The 22352-nt window shown below is 53.3% G+C and overlaps 1 protein-coding gene across 6 annotated transcripts in view; it reads left to right on the forward strand.

Moving 5' to 3' along the window:
- The window catches only part of CAPN15 (calpain 15), a 56834-nt gene that overhangs the window by 28870 nt on the left and 5612 nt on the right, over positions 1-22352 (forward strand). For all 6 annotated transcript variants that reach the window (XM_079321042.1, XM_079321044.1, XM_079321041.1 and 3 more), the window contains 4 exons: positions 12895-14383; positions 17614-17822; positions 18623-18806; positions 21758-21981. In XM_079321042.1, coding sequence (XP_079177168.1) covers positions 12895-14383; positions 17614-17822; positions 18623-18806; positions 21758-21981 — 2106 coding nt within the window. The remainder of the gene's footprint in view (positions 1-12894; positions 14384-17613; positions 17823-18622; positions 18807-21757; positions 21982-22352) is intronic.

The following is a 22352-nucleotide window of genomic DNA, read 5'->3' on the forward strand; positions in this document are numbered from 1 at the left end:
TCCTGGTTAGATCCTGGCACTGCTCTTGTCCTGGAGATTTGGCCTTCATCCTGTTCAGGGGGTGGCAGCTGTCCTAGAAAGGACACAGCAGTGCTGAGTATCTCCTGAGCTGGTATAAGCCTCCTCACTAGCCCTGCAGGACCTGGTGTGATGTAGCTGAGCTGGAAACTCAATCACAACCCTCAGGTGATGTTTGCAGGCAGAGCTGGCTCTGCTCCTCTGGGCCAGGCACCAGTGCCTGCGTGCTCAGAGGTCCTGGGAGCCTTCTGGATCTCAGGATCAGATTCCCCCCACACTCATACATACCCTTTTGCAGCTATAATAAACCATATGCTTCTGTTATTTAAATAGAGTAAATTTAGAGATGGAAGAGCCTCCAGGAGCATCTGGAAGTTCAGCACCTGTGGAAAGTCAGCAGCTGAAGGAGCTGTATGTAAAGTGAGAGCAGGGAGAAGAACCCATAAAGGTCTCAGTGGAAAAAGAGAAGTGTCTTCTCATTGCAGTGTTCAGATGTGACTCCAGCTGCTTTCTATTCTGGGATGCAGGGAAGTGTGTGTTCCCACATGGGGCTCTTGCAGCTCTGAAAGAGCAGCTCCAGATTGACCCAAAGCTTGGAAATCATTCTGCTGTACAGTAAGGGTGGTGAAGGTGCACTGCCAGGACTTGAGAGATTCACGTTTCATTTCTGAATTTGTCTTAGACTTAGTGGTCTGTCAGTGCTTTCGCTGCTGTGTAGTCCCCATGGAAGGAGAATCCAAGGCTCTCCAAGACAAAATATGTTTGCTGCAGGCACAGAGCTGCACAGGTACACACAGAGAAGTCTGTACAGGTGTGAAGCCTTGTTCTTTTTGGGTGCTGATGGTGTTTCTTAGGTTGCAGTGGAAAAATCAGTCCCAGTTCTGTCTGGAACCCCATCAGATACTTTGTGGAAAAAGGGAATGTGGCAGCCAGGCCAGTGTTGCAAGCTGAGGAGGACACAGCCATCTCTCTGTATTCACCAAGGACCAAGTGGACCCTGGAATTCCTTTGCTTCAGAAGGGGCTTCTCCCTGTTCTCTCCTGACTAATTCAGACAACTGGCATCCCAGATTCTCCTTGTTTTAGGTTCCTTAAAAGTTAAGAATTTTATTTCCTGTCCTTCTGGACTGTGAACTCTACAGTCCCCTAGAAAGTCACTTATGAGCTGGAGATGCAGATATGAACATCCCACTTGTGCTGCATTGTTGGATGCTCCCTCACCCCGTGTCCCATCCCAGACACTTCTGCCCAAACCTTTTTGAGGCTGAAGGGCCAAGGCATGACCCCAGTGGAGCAGGGGACAGTGAGAGGTGGCAGTTAGCAGCCCTGAGAGTGAGGGACAAGCAGGGGTGGCTGGCTGGCTCACACTGTGCTCACCAGCATGCCAGGTGGGCAGGCAGGGATCTCTTGCAGCCTCCTTCTCCTGAGTTGCTGATGGTTTTTCACCTGAAGTGATGCATATCCCACTTGACTGCCAGGTCTTCCCTCTCCTGGTGTGGTTCACCAGCTTTGACAGGAAGGGCCAACCCTGCTGCAGGCTTTCATCATTTGTCACAATAAATTCCTTTTTCCTCCTGCTGCGTGGGGGAGATGCTGGTTCATTTGCCCTGAGTCTGAGCAGCACCTGAGGCAGCTTCTCCCTCTCCTTGCTCTTCCTCCCCCCAAGCCTGCAAGGAGAACAGAGCCTGCTGCAGCTGGCAACAGGCTCCCCAAAGCTTGCCTGATGCAGCAACAAATTTTGTGTGCTCTTGCATTCAGCTGCTTGACCTGACATGACCTGGGAAGGGGAACAGAGCTGGAAAAGGTGCTGCAGCTCCAGGAGCAGGAAAGGCAGGAGCCATCTGTGAGGCTGGTGGGGTCTGCTGCTGTCTGTGGTGGTCCCTCTCCAGCCCAGGTCAGTACAGCAGCAGGGCCTGGTGTGGCTTTGGCAGCACCTGGCAGGGAGTGTGAGTGGAGCCAAGGACTCAGTGGAGTGTGTGTGTACAAACTGCAGCACCCAGTTCAGCTGGGACTCTGCTTTGTGCAGCTTTGGACAGGGTTCCTGATGCAGGAGAGAGGACATTCATGTTTGCTTTCTGACCTTCTGTCACACCAAAGGAGCTCAGGCAAGTGGAGGGCTGGCAGGGTGTGCTGGTGGTGGCAGAGGCTGTGGCAGCCTCCATTCTCTCCTGTCCCTTGCTGCTGGGTGATGTTTGTAGCTGGAGTGGCTTCACTGCTGTGCCCTGAGCAGGCACACTCTGCACTCCAGGCATGCTGAGAGCTGCCAGAGCTCCTCTCTCTTCCTCTGGCCCCTGGCAGTCTTTCTTTCTCTCTGCAGATCAGTGCAAAGCTTGTTGGCTGAGATATTAAGCATGAGCTGCTTTCCTGAGGTCCAGGACTGGCTTAGCTCTTCATTAAGGGCTGTTAATCATGCTGAGGAGCCTGACAGCTGCTGGCCATGGAGCACAGTGCCCTGCTGCCTTCCAGCTCTCCAGGATGGTCCTGCCTGGGCTGCCCCAGAGTCACTGGCAGCCATGGGAAGGGCACTGCCTGCTCTGGCATGGGACACTGCAACTGCAGAGCTTGGCTTGAGAGCTTTCCTGGTTTGCAGCAAGAGTTCCCAGCAGCAGCTCTGCCAGGAGCTGGGATGATGGCCAAGTTAAAGCCCTGGGAGAAGAGGAAGAAGAGGCTGGGGGGCTCTGCTTCCACCTGCCAGGCTGCAGCCCCACTCTCCTTAGTCTCAGACCTCATGGAAACATGATTCTTTCTCTCTCCCTCCATCTCAAATGGTACCAGGCTCTTATTACTGTTGATTTTTGTCTTAATTGCACCTTGGAGCTGTGCTTTGATTTGTTTTATCAGGGAGAATTTAGGGGAAAGTATGGCTGTTTCTGAAGCAAATAGCAGCCTGCCTGATGTAGAGGTGGCACCTGGTGGGACAAAAGGAGAGAGGGGCTTGGCAGTGCCCTCCCAGCTCCTCCTGTGCCTGTGCCAGGACAGCTCCAGCTCCCCACAAACCCCCCAGGACTGCAGGAGGGGCAGGCAGCCCCCAGCTGCACAGGCCCCAAAGGCAGCAAATGGCTTTGAATTTCCTCCTCACGCTGGGAGGAAGGGATTTAATTAATTCTCTGCAGGTGCAGGGTGGTGTTTGGAAGCTGAGCTGGTGGTGCTGGCTGTAAGAGTGAGGTGGGGCCATGGAGGTGCTCACAGAGCATCACCTGCAGCTCCTCAAACCTGCACCATGCCTCCCTCTCCAGATGTGAGACACCCAGAGAGATGTTCTCTGCTCCATTCCCTCCTGCCTTTTGTCTGAAATCCTTCCATTTTGAGCTCTTCATTCCTCCCACTTCTCCTACTCAAGATTGTTGGGTTTTTAAATTAAAACCTGCCATGATTTGAAATGAATTAGTGTAACAGTAGTATTAAAGAACATCATCTTCCCAGCTGTTCCTCCCCAGCATCTTGCCAGTCCCAGAGCTGGTGCATTGGTCATAAATCCTCATCCTGCTGTTCTGGATATTCCCTGATTTCTTTACATCTTTCATTGTCTTAACAGCAGAGCAGGCTTGGACATCTGTGTTCCAATCCCTGTCTGATGTGACCTGCTCACATGATCAGTGCTTCTTCCTCTGCTTGGGGTGGTCACAAATTTTGCTGAACAAGTTTATTTTATGTGGGAAACTTTCTTCTCACTCCACAGATGGAGTGTAGTTATAAAAACCATACAGAGTAGCTGATCCAATTTTTATCAGGCTTTCTAAAAAGCAAAATTACATTTCTTGAAGTGTTTTCTTGCTCAAAGTATGTAAGAAGCTGAAGCTACAAGTATCCAACAGAACTTGGGGCTATCAGTCTTTTAGGATTCAGGCTTTTTATTGACAAAAAAAAAGATAAAATTCTTCAATTCTTGTGTTGCATTTGCTGGAGGGCTATGAGCTTTTTTTCCCTCTGAAAAAAAACCAGCTTTTTTGGGGACTTGCAGGCACACTGGAGCACTCACTGATGTTTTGGCAGAACCAGAGATCCTTTGTGCTTTCTACACCCAAGTTACACCAATTTCATGCCACTGTGACAAACCCTCATAAACTGCTGTACCTACTTTCTGTATTTGCTCTTGAGAGGGTTCAAATATCCATTATATGTAGATTTTGGTCAAAGTCAGTGTTGTGTAGTCAAAGCAAGACTGTTCAGTTCATCACATCCTTGAGCCAAATCAATGGCCATAGTGTGGTGCTGGCCTGAGTTAAGGACACAAATTTCCTCCCCCTGCTACAATATTTGGGTGCAATTGGAGCTTGGTATTTTTTACTTTTAATTTCCCCAGACACACAAAGGACTGGGGAAATTAGCTACAGAAAAGGTAAATAAAGTCATTGAGTAAGAGGAATGATGGCAGCAGTAGCATTGTGCTAAATTGGTTTCTTTGAAGTAAAGTGTGATTGCAACTGCAGAAATTTCCCCTGCTTGCATGCAGGGAGGCAAGATGAGGTTGTTAATTATAACAACAGGCTGGAATTGATCTTAATGAGAAATAGTGCAGCTTGGGAGGAGCTGAGGCTGTGCTGGTGGCTGTCTCCAGGGCTGGGGCTCCAGAAGTACCTTCCTGGGCAATCCTGCCAGCCTTGCTGCTCCAGAGCCTGTCCAGTGATGGTCCCGTGCTACTGAGTGGCTCCATGCTGGTTTTGAAGAAGTCACATTGCCATTGGCCATCTCATCCAGGCCCTGCATCTCCACAGCCTTGGACAGGTGTAGGAGGTGCTGCTGTAGGGTGAGAGACTTCATCAAAAAGCTGGTGAATCCAGAGCCTGCAAAGCTTCCGAGCAAAGCTACAACTTGGACTTTGCTGACTTCCTTGGAATACTCAGTCTGCCTCCTCCTTTTGTATCCCCAGGGATTGTAATTGTTGCCCTGGCAGACATATGGGAAACCTGCTCATTAGCCAAGGAGCCTTTGGGAATGGTCTTGTCCCAGCGTGCCTGTGCTCTGCCAGCCAAACTGGTTTTCTTCTGAGAGCTCCTTTCTTACAACACTACAGCAATTAAGGTTACTCATGCCCAGCCTGTTTTTCTCACAAGACAAGCCTTCCAGATTCTGATTCTGCTTTGATGAAGAATGATGAAAGTCTCTTGTCTCCTGTCCATCACTTCAGGGTAAGGCTCCCTGTGTGTCCCTGGGCTTGGAGAGAAGGCAGCGTGGGGCACGCTCCTTCCAGGTGTGTGCCACTTGGCATTCCTGCTGCAGCTCCAGTAACTTCAGATGGGCAGATCCCTCCAAAGACTCTGCCCCTTCCCTCCCTTTTCCTCAACAAAACCCAGGGATTTCAGCCATGAAAATGACTCTGCAAGCCGTGACAGACTCCTCAACTTCCCTTCTCCATCAAAGCCAGACTTTGGTGTGTGTCACAGGAGCTTTCAGGGTGCTCCTGTCCCAGCTGTGCTTCTCCCTCCTCCTGTTTCCCACCACACTCTGAACACATTCCTTGGTGTCTCTTCATGACTGGTGGAGGATACAGGAGTGTGTTCTCTGTCTCACTTGCACCCCTTGCAAGCACTTGTATTTACAGAGCATTGCCTTGGAATTGCCCAACACTCTCAGGGATGCACAGGGTGGGGTTGTTGGGGTGTCTGTGCAGAGCCAGGAGTTGGACTCATGATCCTTGTGGGTCCCTTCCAGCTCAGGACATTCTGTTATTCTATGAAGTCCTTTCTTGCCTGCCCCACAGCAAGATGTCCCCTCTCATCTGACAGGCAGTCCCTGGTTTTGGGGAGGTGACAAGAGAGTAAAGTGCAGGGACAGTTGTAGTTTGAGAGTATGTTCTGTGGCTTTGTTGGCTGCCAGAAATTCCTGTGCTGAGTGCACTCTGTACAGATGGGCCAGTGTCTTTTCTCTCAGACCTCTCATTAGCAGAGTCCAGCTTTCCCCTGGAAGCTTCTCATTAAAACTCCCAGCCTCTACTCTCCCTGGCTGCTGGAGCACATCTGAGCTGGAGCTGTGTCCAGTGTGGGAAAAGAAGAAACTAAATAGAGGCTGTGCAAGAGCTGTCTGGAGGTTTGGTGCAATGGGACGAAGAAATTCCCAGGAACTGGAGTGCGTCACCAGCTTGGGAAACTGTGTCTGTCTGAGCCTCTTGGCACCTCTGGGGAGGGTTGTGTGGTGTTGCTGGGTCTTTTATGGCCCCATTCACCATCAAGTGCTCACCCTTGCATGGTTTCCTGCTGTGCAATTAGACCTTTTTTCCCCCCTCCCTTCTGCTTTGATGAGGGATTTTTGCCTGCCACCATTCCTTTATTAAACAGGACAAATCCAGTTGTCCTGTTTCAATTCATTGCAGGTTATCACTAGTAGAAAATACCATTTTCTGTATAAATGTGATTGTCCTGCTCCAGTGAATGGTCAGGAGCACTGATACTGGGCAGGGAGGAGGGAGTCTCCAGAAAGAAGGGATGTCCTGGCCACAGAAGAGTTTGTCCTGGAAGGGGACCACACTGGTCCCTTGGCTGATTTTCCATCCCTGTGTTTCTGGGAGCTCCTTGATAGTTTGTCCTGGATTGACACTAAAGAGTGAGAGCAGATATAAATATATGATAAAGGTCTGGAGTGCTCAAAAATTAATATTTCAGGATTAGGAAATCTTTATTTCCTCAAGTGCTTCAACAAAAGGAGGAATTGAGGAGCTCTACCGGTACCTACAGACACATCATCCTAAGGTCAGGGCCAGGCTCTTCACAGCAGCATATGGTGGGAGGGCAGGAAACAACAAACACAGGATGAAACAGGAGAGGATCAGACTGGATAGAAGGAGAAGCATTTCTGCCCAAGGACAGCCAGTTATTTGGGGTTGCTGCCCAGAGAGGTTGTGAAGTCTCCATCCTTGCAGGTTTTCAAGGCCAGACTGTCTAAACCTACTGCAGTTCCTTTAAGAGATTCAGCTTGAAGCAGGAGTTTGGGCTGGAGACCACCCTGAGGCCTCTCTGACCTGAGTTACTCTGGAATCCTCCATGCTTGCTCTTGTGGAAGTGGGGTGCTGCTTTTGCACACTCCTGGAGAGGTGCAGCCTCTGTTTTTTGGGAATGTTTATGCCACTGCAGTGGGACCACCTGGCTGTGACTGGCCTGGGTACTTTGATACAGTGCTCCAGGAAAGCTGGAGTTAGGAGAGGGTCTCTGCTGTCTCTGCCCTTGCTCAGCAGATCTGGGAGAAAAGGGCAAAGAGACAAGTCCCTTCTGGTGCTCTGTTTTTGTCCATGTCTCTCCAAGACAGAATATCCTGAGCTAGAAGAGTCCTGGAAGGATGGGGTGAAGGTCACTGGTATTAAAGCCTGTTTTATTTTCTTGTTTCACTTTGGAGGCAGGATTTGGAAGTACTTATGCAACCTGCCCTGTTTGGATGATGCCAGCAAGGAGCTGGCGACACTTCCCTTTATAGCCTTGGGGGTTCAGAAGTCTGAATCAGAGACTGTTTGTCTCCACTGATGCTCCTATAGAAACTTGTACCAAGTGGAAAGTCCCAGCTCCCTGTGTTTCTGTGTTGCTCTGCCAGTATATCTGCTGCAACCTTCCAGGTCCAGCCTCCCAGCCCTTGCCTGGCTCTGCAAGAGTGAGTCAGCTCAGCCAACAGCATCTCCTCGCCCGGGCTTCATGATCCCAACCCACGTGTGCTCCTAACAGTGCACTGCCACAGGGATTCTGAGTGCTTCCTGACCTCCTGCACCCCTTCCTGGTGGGCACAGGTGCCTTCTGCTCCTGCTGGCTCTGGAGATGTGGTAGGTCCGTGTGGGAGAAGGCTCAGCAGTCCTCTCTTAGATCAGGGTCCGCAGTGCTATTGAAAGAAAATTAAATGGGAAATATTAAGTAGAAAGCATGGGGTTGAGGGGAAAGGATTCACAGCTCAAAGATATTGAGACAGGATTTGTTGAGGATTTTTTGGTAATTTTTATTTTTGTCCACAAAATTCTAGTGCTTTTTCTTGTATTTGTCAGTGAGGATTTTGCTGGGATGCATTGCGTGTCAGAGAGCTCGGGCTTTGTGTTGCTGACTAGAACAATTGATTTTTATTTATTTGTTTATTTACTGCGGGAGAGAAACTAAGCTGTAAGTTTTAAGACTTTAGCTGCTCTGGAGGAGTTTTATTTAGAGAAACAGCCTGATTGTGTTGCTGTGTGTGATTGACAATCTCCTCTAATCCTGTTGCCAGTGTGGGCTCTGCAGCAGAGTCCTGGGATCTCTCACTCTGGTGTCCAGGTCACCTCGAGCTGTATCTGACAGTCCAGGGTGCTTCTGCCCAGGGCTGGGTGCCACCTCCTGCCCTGGGCTCAGCTGCACATCACACAGCCCTGGCACACCACCAGCTACCTGCCAGCAGGAAAGACACAAACTGCAGGTTTTTGGACGCTTCTCGATTTCCTACCCTGCCTTGTTCCTTCTTGTTTTGCTGTTTTGCTTCAGAGAAGTTGGGTCCCAGATGGTGCCCAAAGGTGGTAGCCATCCCTGGACAGTTTGGTGGCTGTGTAGGAGCCAGGGCTCTGCAGCAGCTGGACACACAGGGCTCAGCAAACTCCTCGCTCAGCAGAGCCCGGGGCGGGGATATCACTGTCCTGAAATGGTTTTGGAAGGTGACCAGCTGGAACCTTCTTAATCCCTGGAGCAGTGAGATTCCCTGGGACCTGATCAGTGTGCTGAAAGCTTGGTTGAGTACTTTCTATATTATTTTTTAAGCATGATAATTACACTGCTGTGATTGCCAAGGTAGGGGCACTCCTGCCAACGTGGTGGTGCCTCCTGCCAGCTGGTATCTCCTGCCTTGGTTGGGGAGAGCTGCTGTGGTGGGAGCACAGCCACGTGGATGCAGCCCCATCTGTGCTGCTGGAGGTGTGGGGTTGCAGCCTGTTACCCTTTCCTTGCAGCCCAAGCTGCCCTTGTTGTGTGCACCCCAGAAGTGCCTCCAGCAGCTCCCTGGTGCCAGGCTGCAGAGCAGAGCCCTGCATCACTGTGCTCCCTGTGAAGTGTCCCCCAGGAAAGCCCTCCCGTGGGTGGGTGCTGCCAGGTCCCAGGTTTTGGAGGAGCTCCTCTCCTGCAGGAAGGTGGCAGGCAATGTTTATCTCGCTTGTGTTTGCTGGGGCTGGAGAGTGACTGTGTTAACACGCAGCAGATGGGCCTGGTGAATAGGTGCTGGAGATAACCCTATTTCCTCATGCAGCCTTGCTCCTTCTGGGAAAGGAGCCAGCCAGGCTGTTTAAGGAGAAATGTGGAGCTTGGACAGGCTGAGGATGGATTTCTCCTTCAGCTGGTTCAGTTTTGGGAGGAGGCTGTTACTGTGGGGCAGAGGCTGCTGCCACAACCCAGCACATTCTGGTGTGGGTTGGATTGTGTAAAGGCAGGTTCCAGCCTGGTGCCTGCTGGGATCCTTGACCCTAAATTGAATTCTGTTCCAGGCAGGTACTGGAACTGTCTGTCAGTCCTAGGCAGGGGAAGGCAGGCTGCAGGCTGGTGTCCTGCCAGTCACTAAGGCTGGGGGATTGGTGGTTGGGAACCTGGAACTGTGGGGCACAGCTGAAGGTTCATGTCCCATACACTGTGTTGTTCTCTGTGTCTCCCACTCATTTTTGTGTGGCTGCTGGGCACCACAACGTGCAACAGAAGGCGGGGAAGTGTCCTGCCAAAGCTTGTCACACTGGTGGCCCAGCCACTGCAGAACCTTTGAGGGAAGAACTGATGGCCCTTCTGGAAGGCTTTTTGGTGTTCCCAAGAAAGTCAAGTAGGTGGAAATCCTGGCAGCAGCTGAACAGTGTTTGGGGCTGACTCCTGATGCATGAAGTCAAAAGATGGGACCAGGATGGGGATAACATGACCAGAGAATGTCAAAGCTCCCCAAGGCCATTCCAGGACACTTCAGTGTCCTGGCTTCCACCTCCCTTCCAGCTGCCTGGAGCCTGGATCTCCTGCCCAGCCAAGTGAAATGGTGCTGCCTTCCCTGAGCCTGCAGCTTGTTGCTGATGCCACATCACGCAGGTCTGGTGATGCAGCTCACCCCAATGTCCCCTCGTGTGGTACTTGTGTCTTGTAGGTTATCCTGGGTTTTCTCCTCTCTGTGGGAAGGGACAGGGTGGTTCCTTCTACGGTGGCATTGCTAGAAGCCTTTGCCTGCTGGGTGGGACCATGGGTGTGTGAGGGATGTGCAGGAAGAGGATTGGTGGCTGTATGTCCCAATCTACAGAAGGCACTGCAGCATCCACACTTTGGGGTGGATATTTTGGAGCCAATGCTCTCCCACACGGTGTACCCTGGGTAACAGCATGGAAAGCTGCAGGAGGATGGAGGTGGATGGCACAGGTTGCTGACAGCCTTCCCTTGCCTTTTGCTGATGCCTGGGGTTTGATGAACTTCACCCAGTAAGACAAATGGATGTGACAGGATCACGGTGCCCTTCATGGCCCCATTCACTGCCACAGCCAGGCAGCAGCTCCTTCCCCTCCTCTGCTTGAGGAATGATCTCCTTTTCAGATCTTGTGGACATGATGCTGCCACAGGGGAGAGGGATGTACAGTGGCTCCCAGCTGTAGGACTTGAGGCAGAAAAATCAATGTTTATATTTCTGTTAGCTGGGAATAACTCCAGTAAATAAACACCTTGCACAGTTCAAACGATGCAGGCACCGTATATGAACCAGAATGAATTTTCAAGCTCTCTCTTGCAATAAAATGGATTTCTTGATTTCAGGCTTTATTTAGAGAAACGTTTGATTTAAGAAGGGAGTTGAAGGTTATATCTGATACCTCTGAGGTGGAGCTGCTCTTCCAGTGGCTGTGAAGCATGGTGTGGAAATGTGGTTGGATTGCTGCTGCTGCTGCTGGAGTGTTCCCAGGAGAGTTTCTCTTGTACCAGCCAAAGGGAGGGTCACTTCCCTCCTCCCCAGGGGGGTTCTGCCTGCATCCTCTGCCCCTCCAGACCTTGCTGCTGCATTGCAGTGTGCTCAGAGCCTTGGGAAGCTGCGTGTGCAGGTGCTGCTGCTTGGGATTCTGGAGGCCAGCCAGGACCCAGTTCCTTCCACGGGCTGCACCAGCGTCTCAGAGCTGTCTGTGCCTGCCCTTCATGGGATTAAACACCCTCCTCCCCTTTGTTCCAGCCAGTGTGGTGGTTGAACTCGGCTCTGTAAGGGACGCTGGAGAGGGAGCCAGTGGTGAGCCCACTGAGGTGCAGCTCCCATGACTTAGACTGCTCCTGGTCTGTGGAGTTCTGACTTTGCTGTTCCTTGGAATAGCTGAGGGCATGGGATGGACTTGGAGGCTTCTTCTGCACAGCTGACCCTGTCTGTGGTCTCAGGCAAGCAGAGCAGGGTGGAAGGGCTTGGAAGGGGCGTGCTCTCTCTGCTGGTGAGAGGCATAACTGACCTGGAACTGGGGTTCAAGGTTGGATTTAAGACTTGGCCATCTTATCTGGGGGCAGGAGTGCATGAAGGGAGGGTTCCAGGTTCCTGTTTAACTGAGGGAGAGCTGGTTTGCCCTTGTGTGAAGGAGTAAAAAACTCTGCTTTAGCCCCACCTAAGCTGCAGGAAATGACCCCAAGCAGGGGACAAAGGGCACCAGGCAGTGCTGGGTTTGTTCTCAGTGTGAGTGCACTCATGGCATCCTGAAGGCACTGGGAGGGCTGCATAGGGGGAAGGCTGCTCCCTTCAGCTCAAGGACCACCCTGGTCCATGGAGGTGGGGCTGCTGCTGCACTTTCTGAAAATTGAAGCTGCCTAGAAAACGTCACAGTGACTCCTGCCCTGAACGAGGTTGTTCTGTCGCGTGTTGGACCCATTCCTCTCTCAGGGTTTCAGGCATTCCCAGGCAACACTGGAGGTTGGTGCCAAGGGCTGGTACAGCCAGAAGGGCATTATGGCCTCTCTGCTTCACAGATAAGTGGGGAGGCAGCTGGAGCTGGGACATGGTGCCTGTCATTGCTCAGCTTGGACGCTGCTGGTGAGCTGTCCTGGCGCTGGTGCACCATGGAGCTGCTGCTCCCAGGCTGGCTGGGCCAGGCTTCCAGCTCCAAAACCTACAGCCAGGTAGAAGCACCTCTGCACACCAAAGGCTGCCTTCTGGCTTGGTGGTGTCTGGTGTGGGATAACAGTTATCCCAGTGTGAATAGGTGTTGTTGGATGCTGCTGGGAACCAGGGAAAAAGCAGCCTTGAAGTTTTGCCTTTCTCAGCCTTCAGAAGGATAAGAAGTTATAACAATGATTATGGACCTGCAGGGTGTGTGAGAGTCGTGAGTGTCTCATGATATTTGCAGAAGGTGTGTTTTCAAGGAGGTGTTGCCTTCTTGGACACAATGAGTCTTTTCTATTTTGTTTTTCACGTACTACCCTATATGTAAGTCTAGTGTTTTTTTAAATAAAGCTCTCTCTCTCTTTTGCTTCTCCATTGCATGAGGAACTATGTTGCATTATCCTTTTCGCTGCTCACCTATAGCCTCAAATGCAACAGATAAGTGGTGTGGAACTGAAAGGAGAGGAGGGAGACAGGAACAGGAAGTGAAACAGAGGTGGTGTGGAGTAGCGGAGGAAAGAACTGAACAGGGTGTCACCTCCTCCAAAGAGTTTCAAACGACCTGCAGACACACAGAGTTGTCAGGGTTGGTACAGAGATGGTGTGTTTGTTCACCAGGGCACAACCCCACTGTGAGAATGAGGTCAGTGGGTGCTGGGCTGGTTCTTTTGCCCTTCCTGGAGCATTTTGGATGGAAGCCAATGCATTGCCATGCACTTGGAGAATTTGTGCCTGTAGAGCAGTGATTGGATTGATGGTTGTTCACTTTCTAGAAGCAAGGTCCTGGCCATGCCAGCCCAGGAAGCACGTGGTACCTCTGCATATTGGGTGGCCCTGGCCTCAGCCTCACAGTGTGCCTTGTCTCTTGCAGCCACTCCCACTCTCCCGGCTCCATGGCTGCCGTCCGCGAGTGGTCCTGCACGCGCTGCACCTTCCTGAACCCCGTGGGCCAGCGGCAGTGCTCCATCTGCGAGGCCCCTCGCCAGAAACCTGACCTCAACCACATCCTGCGGCTCAGCGTGGAGGAGCAGAAATGGGCCTGCGCCCGCTGCACCTTCAGGAACTTTCTGGGCAAGGAAACCTGTGAGGTGTGTGGCTTCACCCCGGAGCCGGGACCCAGTGGCTCCCCCTTGCCCGTCATCAATGGCATCTTGCCCAAGCCTGCCGTGCTGGTGGAGCCCAAGGGCACGTCCAAGGAGGAGGCTGCCAAGGCAGAAAGCAGCAGCGAGGACTCGGAGGGGAAGAGCCCCGATGAAGCAGATCTGGAGAGCGGCTGGGCTTGCCAGCGCTGCACCCTGCACAACACTCCCGTGGCCAACTCCTGCTCTGCCTGCGGTGGCCCACGCAAGCTCTCCCTGCCCAAAATCCCACCAGAGGCGCTGGTCGTCCCTGAAGTCATCACCCCGGCCGGATTCCACATGGCCCCCTCCACCCCGCAGCCTTTAGTCTCCGCAGAGATCTCTGACGGCGACGCCGTGGCCCCCCAGGGTCCGGTGGCAATGGAACAAGAGGCCCAGAAGATTGCAGCCTTCAGCCCCTTCTCCCCGGGGCTGCAGAACAACCCTGTGCCCCGGAGCCGGCGGGAGGTGCCCCCACAGCTGCAGGTGCCGGGCCCCGAGGGCTCCCAGCCCGCGGCTGCGGGCGCCGTGGGGCAGAAGGGCTCTCCCCAGGGCCAGGCCAGGGCCGCCCCCGCCGCGCGCTTCCCGGACCTGCTGTCCAACAAACGCCTGAGCGTGCTGGAGGAGGAGATGGAGGTCAGTCCGTCCCACTGGAAGTGCAGCTCCTGCTCCCTGCTCAACTCCGCCGGGGCCGGCAAGTGCGAGGTGTGCAGCACCCAAAAAGGCAGCGACACCATCAACCTGGTGGGGGACTCCGTGAGGTTCACCCCGTGCAGCCCCTCCAGCCCTGATTTCACCACCTGGTCCTGTTCCAAATGCACCCTGAAGAACCCCACGCAGGCGCAGAAGTGCAAGGTGTGCGGCTCCTCCAAGCTGCACGGCTTCCAGGAGCACGGGGCTCCGGGCGAGGCGGCGCCGCGCTGCCCCGACTGCGAGCGGCCCGGCTGCTCCTGCTCCTGCGCCAGGGCGCCGTCCGCCCGCAAGGTGGCTCGGCTCTTCCCGGCCCCGCTGCCCGGCGGCCAGGACAGGCCGGCCCAGTGGGCCTGTCCCGCCTGCACCCTGCTCAACGAGGTGAAGGCCAAGCACTGCGGCGCCTGCCACACCCCCCAGCAGTACGTGGCCCAGCACAAGGGCCTCAAGCCCCTCAAGAGGAGGGAGAGCATGCACGTGGAGAAGAGGAGGCAGACGGATGAGGGCGAGGCCAAAGCCCTGTGGGAGAACATCGTGACCTTCTGCCGGGAGGTGAGTGCTTGCTTGTTCCTGGCTTCCCTTTGTGCCTCCCCTGGGTTCCAGGGATCTCCTCCTGCAGCACCTGGATCTGGTTGTTTGCACTGAAATGTCATCTTTTGGTGCAGAATGATCTAGGACAGCCCATACAGCCCACTCCTGGTGCAAGGGTGAGGAAGTCTAAAACCTAGTGTTAAACCTGTTAACTCTGAAACCCAGTGGTATTTTGAATCAGTGAGAGAGAACTTCTGAGATGAAGGGGACATCCCTAGGTGGTCAGTCCATCTCCTTCCAGTGTCTAGTGGTGGTAAAGGTGGTGAGTGTGTCCAGGTTGGCTGATGGCACTGCTGTCTGTGGGTGGATGCAGGAAATCTGGGATGCAACAGGCAGAAGCTCAGGATGAGAGTGCAGGCTGAGGAACTGCTGCCACTGCCGCAGCTGCAGGTGTTTCAGAACCAAGGGCTGGGCCCTGGTGTTCTTTCTTGGTTTGGGTGTTGCAAATGCAGAGGTGCAGCACACACAGCTCCCCCTGTTCTGGGCAGGCCAGCTGAGCTGGAGCTGTAGCCTGGCTCTAGTTGAAGGTCTCAGGAGTACGTGCTAGCACCCAGCTTTCCACTGTGAGGTATCTGCTTCAGTCAGTTTGGCTTCAGCCTCAAACACCACTCTGATGGCCTCATTTTTTTTTTCCCTGTATGGCATTAAAAGCTTTTGTGAATGCTGCCTTCTCTGGCCTCCTTCTGGGGGAAGCCTCCAGCTCTTCTGGACCAGATGGAAAGGGAGTTGCAGTCCCATTTTGACGTGCAGACAAGGCTTTTCCTGCCTGGTCTGAGGATTGTGTCCATTCCTGTGCCTCCACTGCACAGTCCAGGGGACAGAGATGTTTGGCTTGGAGGGGAAGCTCTGAGAATGATCTTGTTTGGGCTTGTGGTTTTTTTTAAATTGCTGCATGTCCTTCCTAACAGGCGTGGGTGTCTTTATAGCAGAGACCCAGATTCTGCTTATCCCTGTCCTTTAAGCAAGTGAATAGCCTCTTTTGTAGGAAGGGAACATCTGTTACATCAGGAATCAGGCCTGAAGGATGAATCACGATGATGGCCAGGCTGAATTAGCAATGTGGCACTGCCAGGAAGGGGAGCCTGCCTTGCCCTGTCCTGCAGTGCTGGGTCAGAGCCTTGGCTCAGCCTGTTCTGCTCCTTGACCCACCAGTAATGAGCTGTTAGATCCACATGGGCCACATCCCAAAAATCCCCCTGTACCCAAACCTCAGCTGTGCTCTGGCACTGTATAGTCTGAGGTTAGGCCTGGCAGCAGTGGAGGGACAATGCTGCTCCTGTCCTTGTGCTCCCCTGCTCCCAGTGTCCCTCCCAGTGCTCCTGCACAGGCTCAGTGTGTGAGCAGCCTCCAAGCTCCCTGCTGCCCCAGCCTTTCCCAGGCTGTTCAGCCTCCCCCTGGGCTGGAGGAGCCAGGCTGGCCAAGTTCTCCTCCGTCTGTTGTCCCCCTGCCAGGATTTCTGCTCGAGCTCCTGCTGTGGATTTTCCTTCCTCTGCTGTTCCAGGGATGCCTTTTCCAACTCTTCTCAGTGTTTGGTCCCTATTCTAGCTTTAACCTTTCTCTTCTGTTGGGGAGCAGTGCAGGGCTGACCTTTTCCACTGGAATAATGGAATCAGAATTTGGGTTGGAAGGAACCTTAAAGCTCATCTTGTTCCAACCCTGCCAGCCCACTAGACCAGGTTACTCCAAGCCCTGGCCTGCCCAAGCCTGATCCTGGACACTTCCACAGATGGGGCACCCATGGCTTCCCTGGGCAACCTGTGCCAGGGCCTCCCCACCCTCACAGGGAAGAATTTTTCTCCAGTATCCAACCTAAATTTCTCCCCTTTTAGTTTAAAACTTTCCCCTTGTCGCATCACTGCTTGTCCATGTGAAAAACTGCTTTTCCTCTTATTAATAAGCCCCTTGAGGCACTGGAAGGGGTTTTAAGGTCTCCATGGAGCCTTCTCCAGGTGAACACCCCCAGCTCTCCCAGCCTGGCTCCAGATCAGAGGGGATCCTGCCCATGGAGCATCTCCACAGCCTCCTCTGGACCTGTTCTAACAGATCCCCATCTTTCTTGTGCTGAGTCTTCCAGAGATGGACAAAATTGGGATCTCACAAGGCAAAGCAGAGGGGAAGAATCCCATCCCTTGTGTCCTCGTGGCCCTGTGTAGCAAGTTCCTGCAGAGCCCAGAGATCCATGGGCAGGCATGGGTCACATCCAGGCCCCAGCCAGCATGTGAGGAATGCTGGAATGGTGGCTGCTCCCCTGAGAGAGCAGGACAGCTATTAGCTGAAAAACAGCCTCCTGCAAAAGAGGAGCTGGAGGTGCTAATTGAGGCACAACAAAGGAAGCATTCAGGCAGGATTGCCACAGAAGAGAAGGTCAACTACTAGCTCGGTGTGCATAAAGCTAATTTAAATTAAAGCCAGCTTTTGTGGAAAGAATTTAATTTAATTTAATTTAATTAACAATAACAAAGAAACACCTGTTCTCATTTCACCCTGTGTTAGACTGAAAAAGCCACCCTTCTCCACTGGGTGAAGTTATGTGCCTCTATCCACGTGGTTAATGTCTATGGGATTACCTGCCTTTCCACCCATCCTATTTATTTAGTATGCAGCAGGTATTGCAGGAGGGCTGGCACGTGGGATACCCTCACTCTGGAATGGCTTGCCTGGTTGTGGTCTGGTTGAATGCAGTTGCCAGAGCTGCCCCTCCCATCCCCATGGATGTGCCTGGGGGGTGGCACAGGGCTGCCAAGCCCATCGTGTCCCCTCCGGGGCAGGGACAGGCTCGCTGGAGGTGTGTGTGTGTGCCAGGTGGCTGCTCACAGCCTTGCTGCTCACAGGCTTGGCTGCTCCTGGAGGTAGCCAAGGCCCCCCACAGCCCAGCTTTTAGCACCAGCACGAAGTGTCAGACAGTCCCTGCCCCGGGAGGCTCCTGTGAAACAGAAAAGGCAGATTGGAGCCACAGCCCGGAGCTTGGGCTGGAGAGGTGAGCCTGAGGCAAGGCTGAATGCTGGACTTGAAGCACAAGAAGAATCTCTGCAGCTGCCAGCAGGCACCAGCCTTGTCCTGCCCCCCTGAAGGGCTGGGAAGGGACTGCCTGGGCCGGGCAGGAGGGCTGGGGGCTCTGCTGTCTCTGGGGGCAGTGAGAGGCTCTCCAGGCCCCCCAGTCCTGATGCTCTCCTTGCCTTTTGCCCTCACAGAACAAAGTGAATTTTGTAGACGACAGTTTCCCGCCAGGGCCCCGGTCCGTGGGGTTCCCGGAAGGGGACAGCGTGCAGCAGCGGGTGAAGCAGTGGCTGCGGCCCCACGACATCAACTGCAGCATCTTCAAGGAGCGCTCGGTGAAGTGGTCGGTGTTCCGCACGCCCCGGCCCTCGGACATCCTGCAGGGGCTGCTGGGCAACTGCTGGTGAGGGCGAGTCAGCCGGCTCACACCTTCCATCCCCTCCCTCTCCTCCTTCCTTCCCCCTCTTCCTCCAGCTCGACCCCTGCAGCCCTACTCTGTAAGAGCTGAAGCTTGTATCCAGCTGGTGTAGCAATTCACGGGTCGTGGGTAACAAGAGCCCAGCCCACACCGGTCAGGATTAGCTGTAGGCTCACCTGGAGCCAACCCTAGTTTTGGTTACAATGCATTGTATACTTTTCATTGCAGGGCAACCAATCAATACTTTTACTATTACCTACAGCCTATCATAACTACAAACATTATCATATTCATGTTATTGTTTTCTAATTACAAAAAGTTAGTATGTTACAGTTTAAGCTAGAAGTTGGCTTTCAGTTTTATTGCAGTGGAAATTTTTGAGACTTTTTTTCTACTTGCAACATGGCATTTTTGTTTGCTTGTTCCCTGCTTTTTGCTTAGTAAAAACATGTTTTGTTTGAGGTGGATTTATCCTTTGCTCTGAGTCGTAAAAACTCCTTTCAACTCATTTTACCCTTTGCCTTCTAGTTGTCCAGTAAGACTGGCTCAGCAATTCTTCTCTTTTACATCAAAACTTGCTATCATTTCTATTCCTTCTTCATATTTTACATTCAAAGATCTTTCTGTGAGACCTTTTTGTCGAGCTTTGATTTCCCGGCTCTGCTCAAGCCCATCTATGCCCCCGGCTGTAGCCCATGCTCTGCCTCCCCGCTGCCAGCGCTGCGTGGCCGGGCGGTGCCGCTGCCGCTGCCGGCCGTGCCCCGCTGAGCCCCGCCCGCCCGCAGGTTCCTGAGCGCCCTGGCCGTGCTGGCCGAGCGGCCCGAGCTGGTGGAGAGGGTGATGATCACCAGGACGCTGTGCCCCGAGGGCGCCTACCAGGTGCGGCTGTGCAAGGACGGCACGTGGACCACGGTGCTGGTGGATGACATGCTGCCCTGCGATGAGTGCGGATACCTGCTCTTCTCCCAGGTCAGTGCCACGGGGGGATGGGGTGGGGGCAGGGAGCCTCATCCCGGGCTCTCCCAGGAGACATAGTGGAATGAGGCGCTGCTGGGTGTGAAACACTTGCTTTGTGCTGTGTTTTGAGTCATAGAGTCGATAAGGTTGGAAAAGGCCACAAATATCAAGTCAGACCGCTGATCGAATACCCCCTGCCCACTAAACCATTCCACAAAGCAACACATTGACTTGTTTTTTGAGCACTTCCAGGGATGGTGACTCCACCAGTGCCCTGGGTGGCCCATTCCAATGCCTGACTGCCTTTCATTAAGGAATTTTCCCAATATCCAATCTAAACCTCCCCTGGTGCCACTTGAGGCTGTTTCCTCTTGTCCTGTCCTTTGTTCCCTGGGAGCAGAGCCCAATGTCCCCCTGGCTGTCCCCTCCTGTCAGGGAGTTGTGCAGTGCCAGAAGGTTCCCCCTAAGCTTCTTTTTCTCTGGTGCTCCAGCCCCTTTCCCAGCTCCCTCAGCCTCTCCTGGTGCTCCAACCTTTCCCAGCTCTGTTCCCTTCTCTGGGCACACTCCAGCCCCTCAGTGTCCTTCCTGTCATGCCAGGTGCCATTGACCTTGCCCAGCTGGGCACATCTGAATCATGTTCAGCTCTGCCCAGCAGCACTCCCAGGTCCTTTCCCAGTGGTGCTTCTCAGCTACCCTGAGCCTGGAGCTGCCGGGGGCTGCTGTGACACAAATGGAAGATCCAGCACTGTGCACAGCTCTTTGCTGTGTCCTCCAGGCAGCTGAACTCTTTGGGGCCATAATATCCATCTGTTTAGAACCCTTCTGGCATTTCCCAGCCTGCAGTGAAGAAGTTTCATTTACAGTTGCTTTTCCCTCACTCCTCCTTGCACCACAGCCACTTCACTTGCAGGAAAAACCTCTTACTGTTCATTTAAAGGAAAACATTTTAACCTGTGTTTTGCACTGCGAGGGACTGAGGGAAAGCTGTTTCTTTCCTCTGAGGGGAGGTCTGACAGCTTGGCTGTGCCAGGGAGGGGCTGTGGAGAAGGAGGGCATGGCACATGGTGCTCTGAGCACACGGGGATGGCATCTGCTTGGATCAATTGATCTCCTTCAGCCCCTCCAAGACATCACTCTGCCCTGCCCTGCCCTGCTTGCCAGGCCCAGGGGCTCTTGCTGGGATCATGTCCATGAAGGAGACTGAGAACATCTCTATTGAAACTCAGGAGGCAAAATCTGCCAAAGAAAACAGTACCATTCTCAGGAGGAGACAGGGACTGGGACTGCTGGCTTGGATTTCATTCCACAAATCCAGTCCTCTGGGTTTTGACACACAGCCATGTCAGGACAGGACTCAAACTTCAGAGAAGGGGACAAGAAAGAGTTTGTGTCTACATTCTGCCTCTCAGTAGGCAGAGGATACACATGCATTTCTTTATTTCATTGTAAGGTTTACCTGTCTTGGTTTTTTTAATCTTTTCCTTCCATCTTTCATGGATTTCAAGTCTGCTTTTGGAGTTTTTTTAAGATTGGAGGTTTTCACATGGGCTGGACTTGCCTTGCCTCTGTTTCCAGGAGCATCCGAATCATGATTAGATTTTTCTGCTGAGTGTTCAGCTGTAGGAGCTGGATGTGAAGGATAAAAAAGGAAAATTGGAGTTTTAAAAATAAAAGAAAATCAGGCTCTTATCTGAGCTCCCTGGCTGTGGTTCAGGCAGAAATAAACAACATGGATTTTGTTGAGTGAGGGACCCAAAAACGAGCAAAAAGCACTTTTAAGCTCTCTTTATCCATCAGAAAGAAATCTTCACTGCCCTCCTTTCCTCTGCCAGCTCTTGGCTGCCACCTGTGAGTCACACAGGCACAATGTACGAGTGATTTTCCCTGCTGCTCTCCAAGCACCAGATACCAAACCCCATTTACTGAGAAAAAACTTGCATCTTGTTATTAGGCCTTGTAGTGACTCCCTGTGCTGGAGTAGAGGACTTTGCCAGTCCAAGTTTTTTGAGCTTGTCCTTGAAGCAGTGTCTGTGTTCCCTGGGTGGAATCCAGTCAGTCTCGTGGCCATCTGCACTCTGGGCAACCTTGTCTGCCAAAGGGCTGTTGGTTTGGGTTTGCAGAGGTGTGTGAGTTAAAGGCAGCTGTGTCAGATGTGCTCCACATCACAGAATCCTAGAATGCCCTGAGTGGGAAGAGACCCACAAGGATCATGAGTCCAGCTCCTGGCCCTGCACAGGACACCCCAACAGTCCCACCGTGTGCCTGAGAGCCTTGTCCAAATGCTCCTTGAGCTCTGGGAGCTTGGTATCCTCTTCCCTGGTCCTAAGTCCAGGCTGAAGTGGATGAAAGGGGCTCAGGGTGGGCACTCACCCTGCCAGCCTGACTGCTGGGCACCCCAGGGTGAAGCTCTGCCAGCGTCCAGGCCTCTTGGGTGTTCATTCCAGGACTTCTTCCCAAGGGGAATTGAGCTCTGCAAACAAAACACTGAGCAAGGAGTGAAGGGATCACCCATGGCCAAGGGGACAAACTGCTGGCATGGCCGTGCTGCTCCTGCCTCTGGAACCCCAGGGGGGCTGCTGGGGATGGATGGCTGTGAGGGGATGGCTGTGCAGGGGTGGCTGTGAGGGGATGGATATGAGGGGATGGATGGCTGTGCAGGGGTGGCTGTGAGGGGATGGATATGAGGGGATGGATGGCTGTGCAGGGGTGGCTGTGAGGGGATGGCTGTGAGGGGATGGCTGTGAGGGGATGGATATGAGGGGATGGATGGCTGTGAGGGGATGGCTGTGCAGGGGTAGCTGTGAGGGGATGGATATGAGGGGATGGATGGCTGTGAGGGGATGGATGTGAGGGGATGGATGGCTGTGCAGGGGTGGCTGTGAGGGGATGGCTGTGCAGGGGTAGCTGTGAGGGTTTCTCACCTCCTGCCCAGGGTGGTGACCTGTCCCTCGCTGTCTGTGCAGGCCCAGAGGAAGCAGCTGTGGGTGGCCCTCATTGAGAAGGCGCTGGCCAAGCTGCACGGTTCGTACTTCGCCCTGCAGGCCGGGCGGGCCATCGAAGGCCTGGCCACGCTCACGGGCGCCCCCTGCGAGAGCCTGATGCTGCAGGTCAGCTCCACTAACCCTCGCGAGGAGCCCATTGACACTGACCTCATCTGGGCCAAAATGCTGAGTTCTAAGGAGGCTGGGTAAGACGAGGCAGGGACACTGGAGAGGGGGGTGAGGGGGAGCATTCTTGTCTCTAGAGGCTCAGGAGAGGGGTTACTGCACTAGCTGGGGTGGAGTCCACCACCCTTGCCACTCACCTGAAGCATTGGTGGAGCTCCCACTCGAAGCTCTAAGAAATTATTTCTCCTGTGAGTAATTCTCATACGAAATTAGGAGCCTGGTGAACTTCCCCTGCACATCACTGCTGTCTTGCAGGAGTTAGGAAGTGGCACTGAGCCCACTTGCTTTGCTTTGGGCTTTTTTGTTGTGTGAATGCTTGACCCTGCCCGTGTCTCCCACCAGTATGTGACATCTTTGCTGATGACACCTGGCTAGCACTGGTCCAGAGGGA

The sequence above is a fragment of the Erithacus rubecula genome, assembly GCF_903797595.1.
Source record: "Erithacus rubecula genome assembly, chromosome: 17".
Taxonomy (NCBI): domain Eukaryota; kingdom Metazoa; phylum Chordata; class Aves; order Passeriformes; family Muscicapidae; genus Erithacus; species Erithacus rubecula.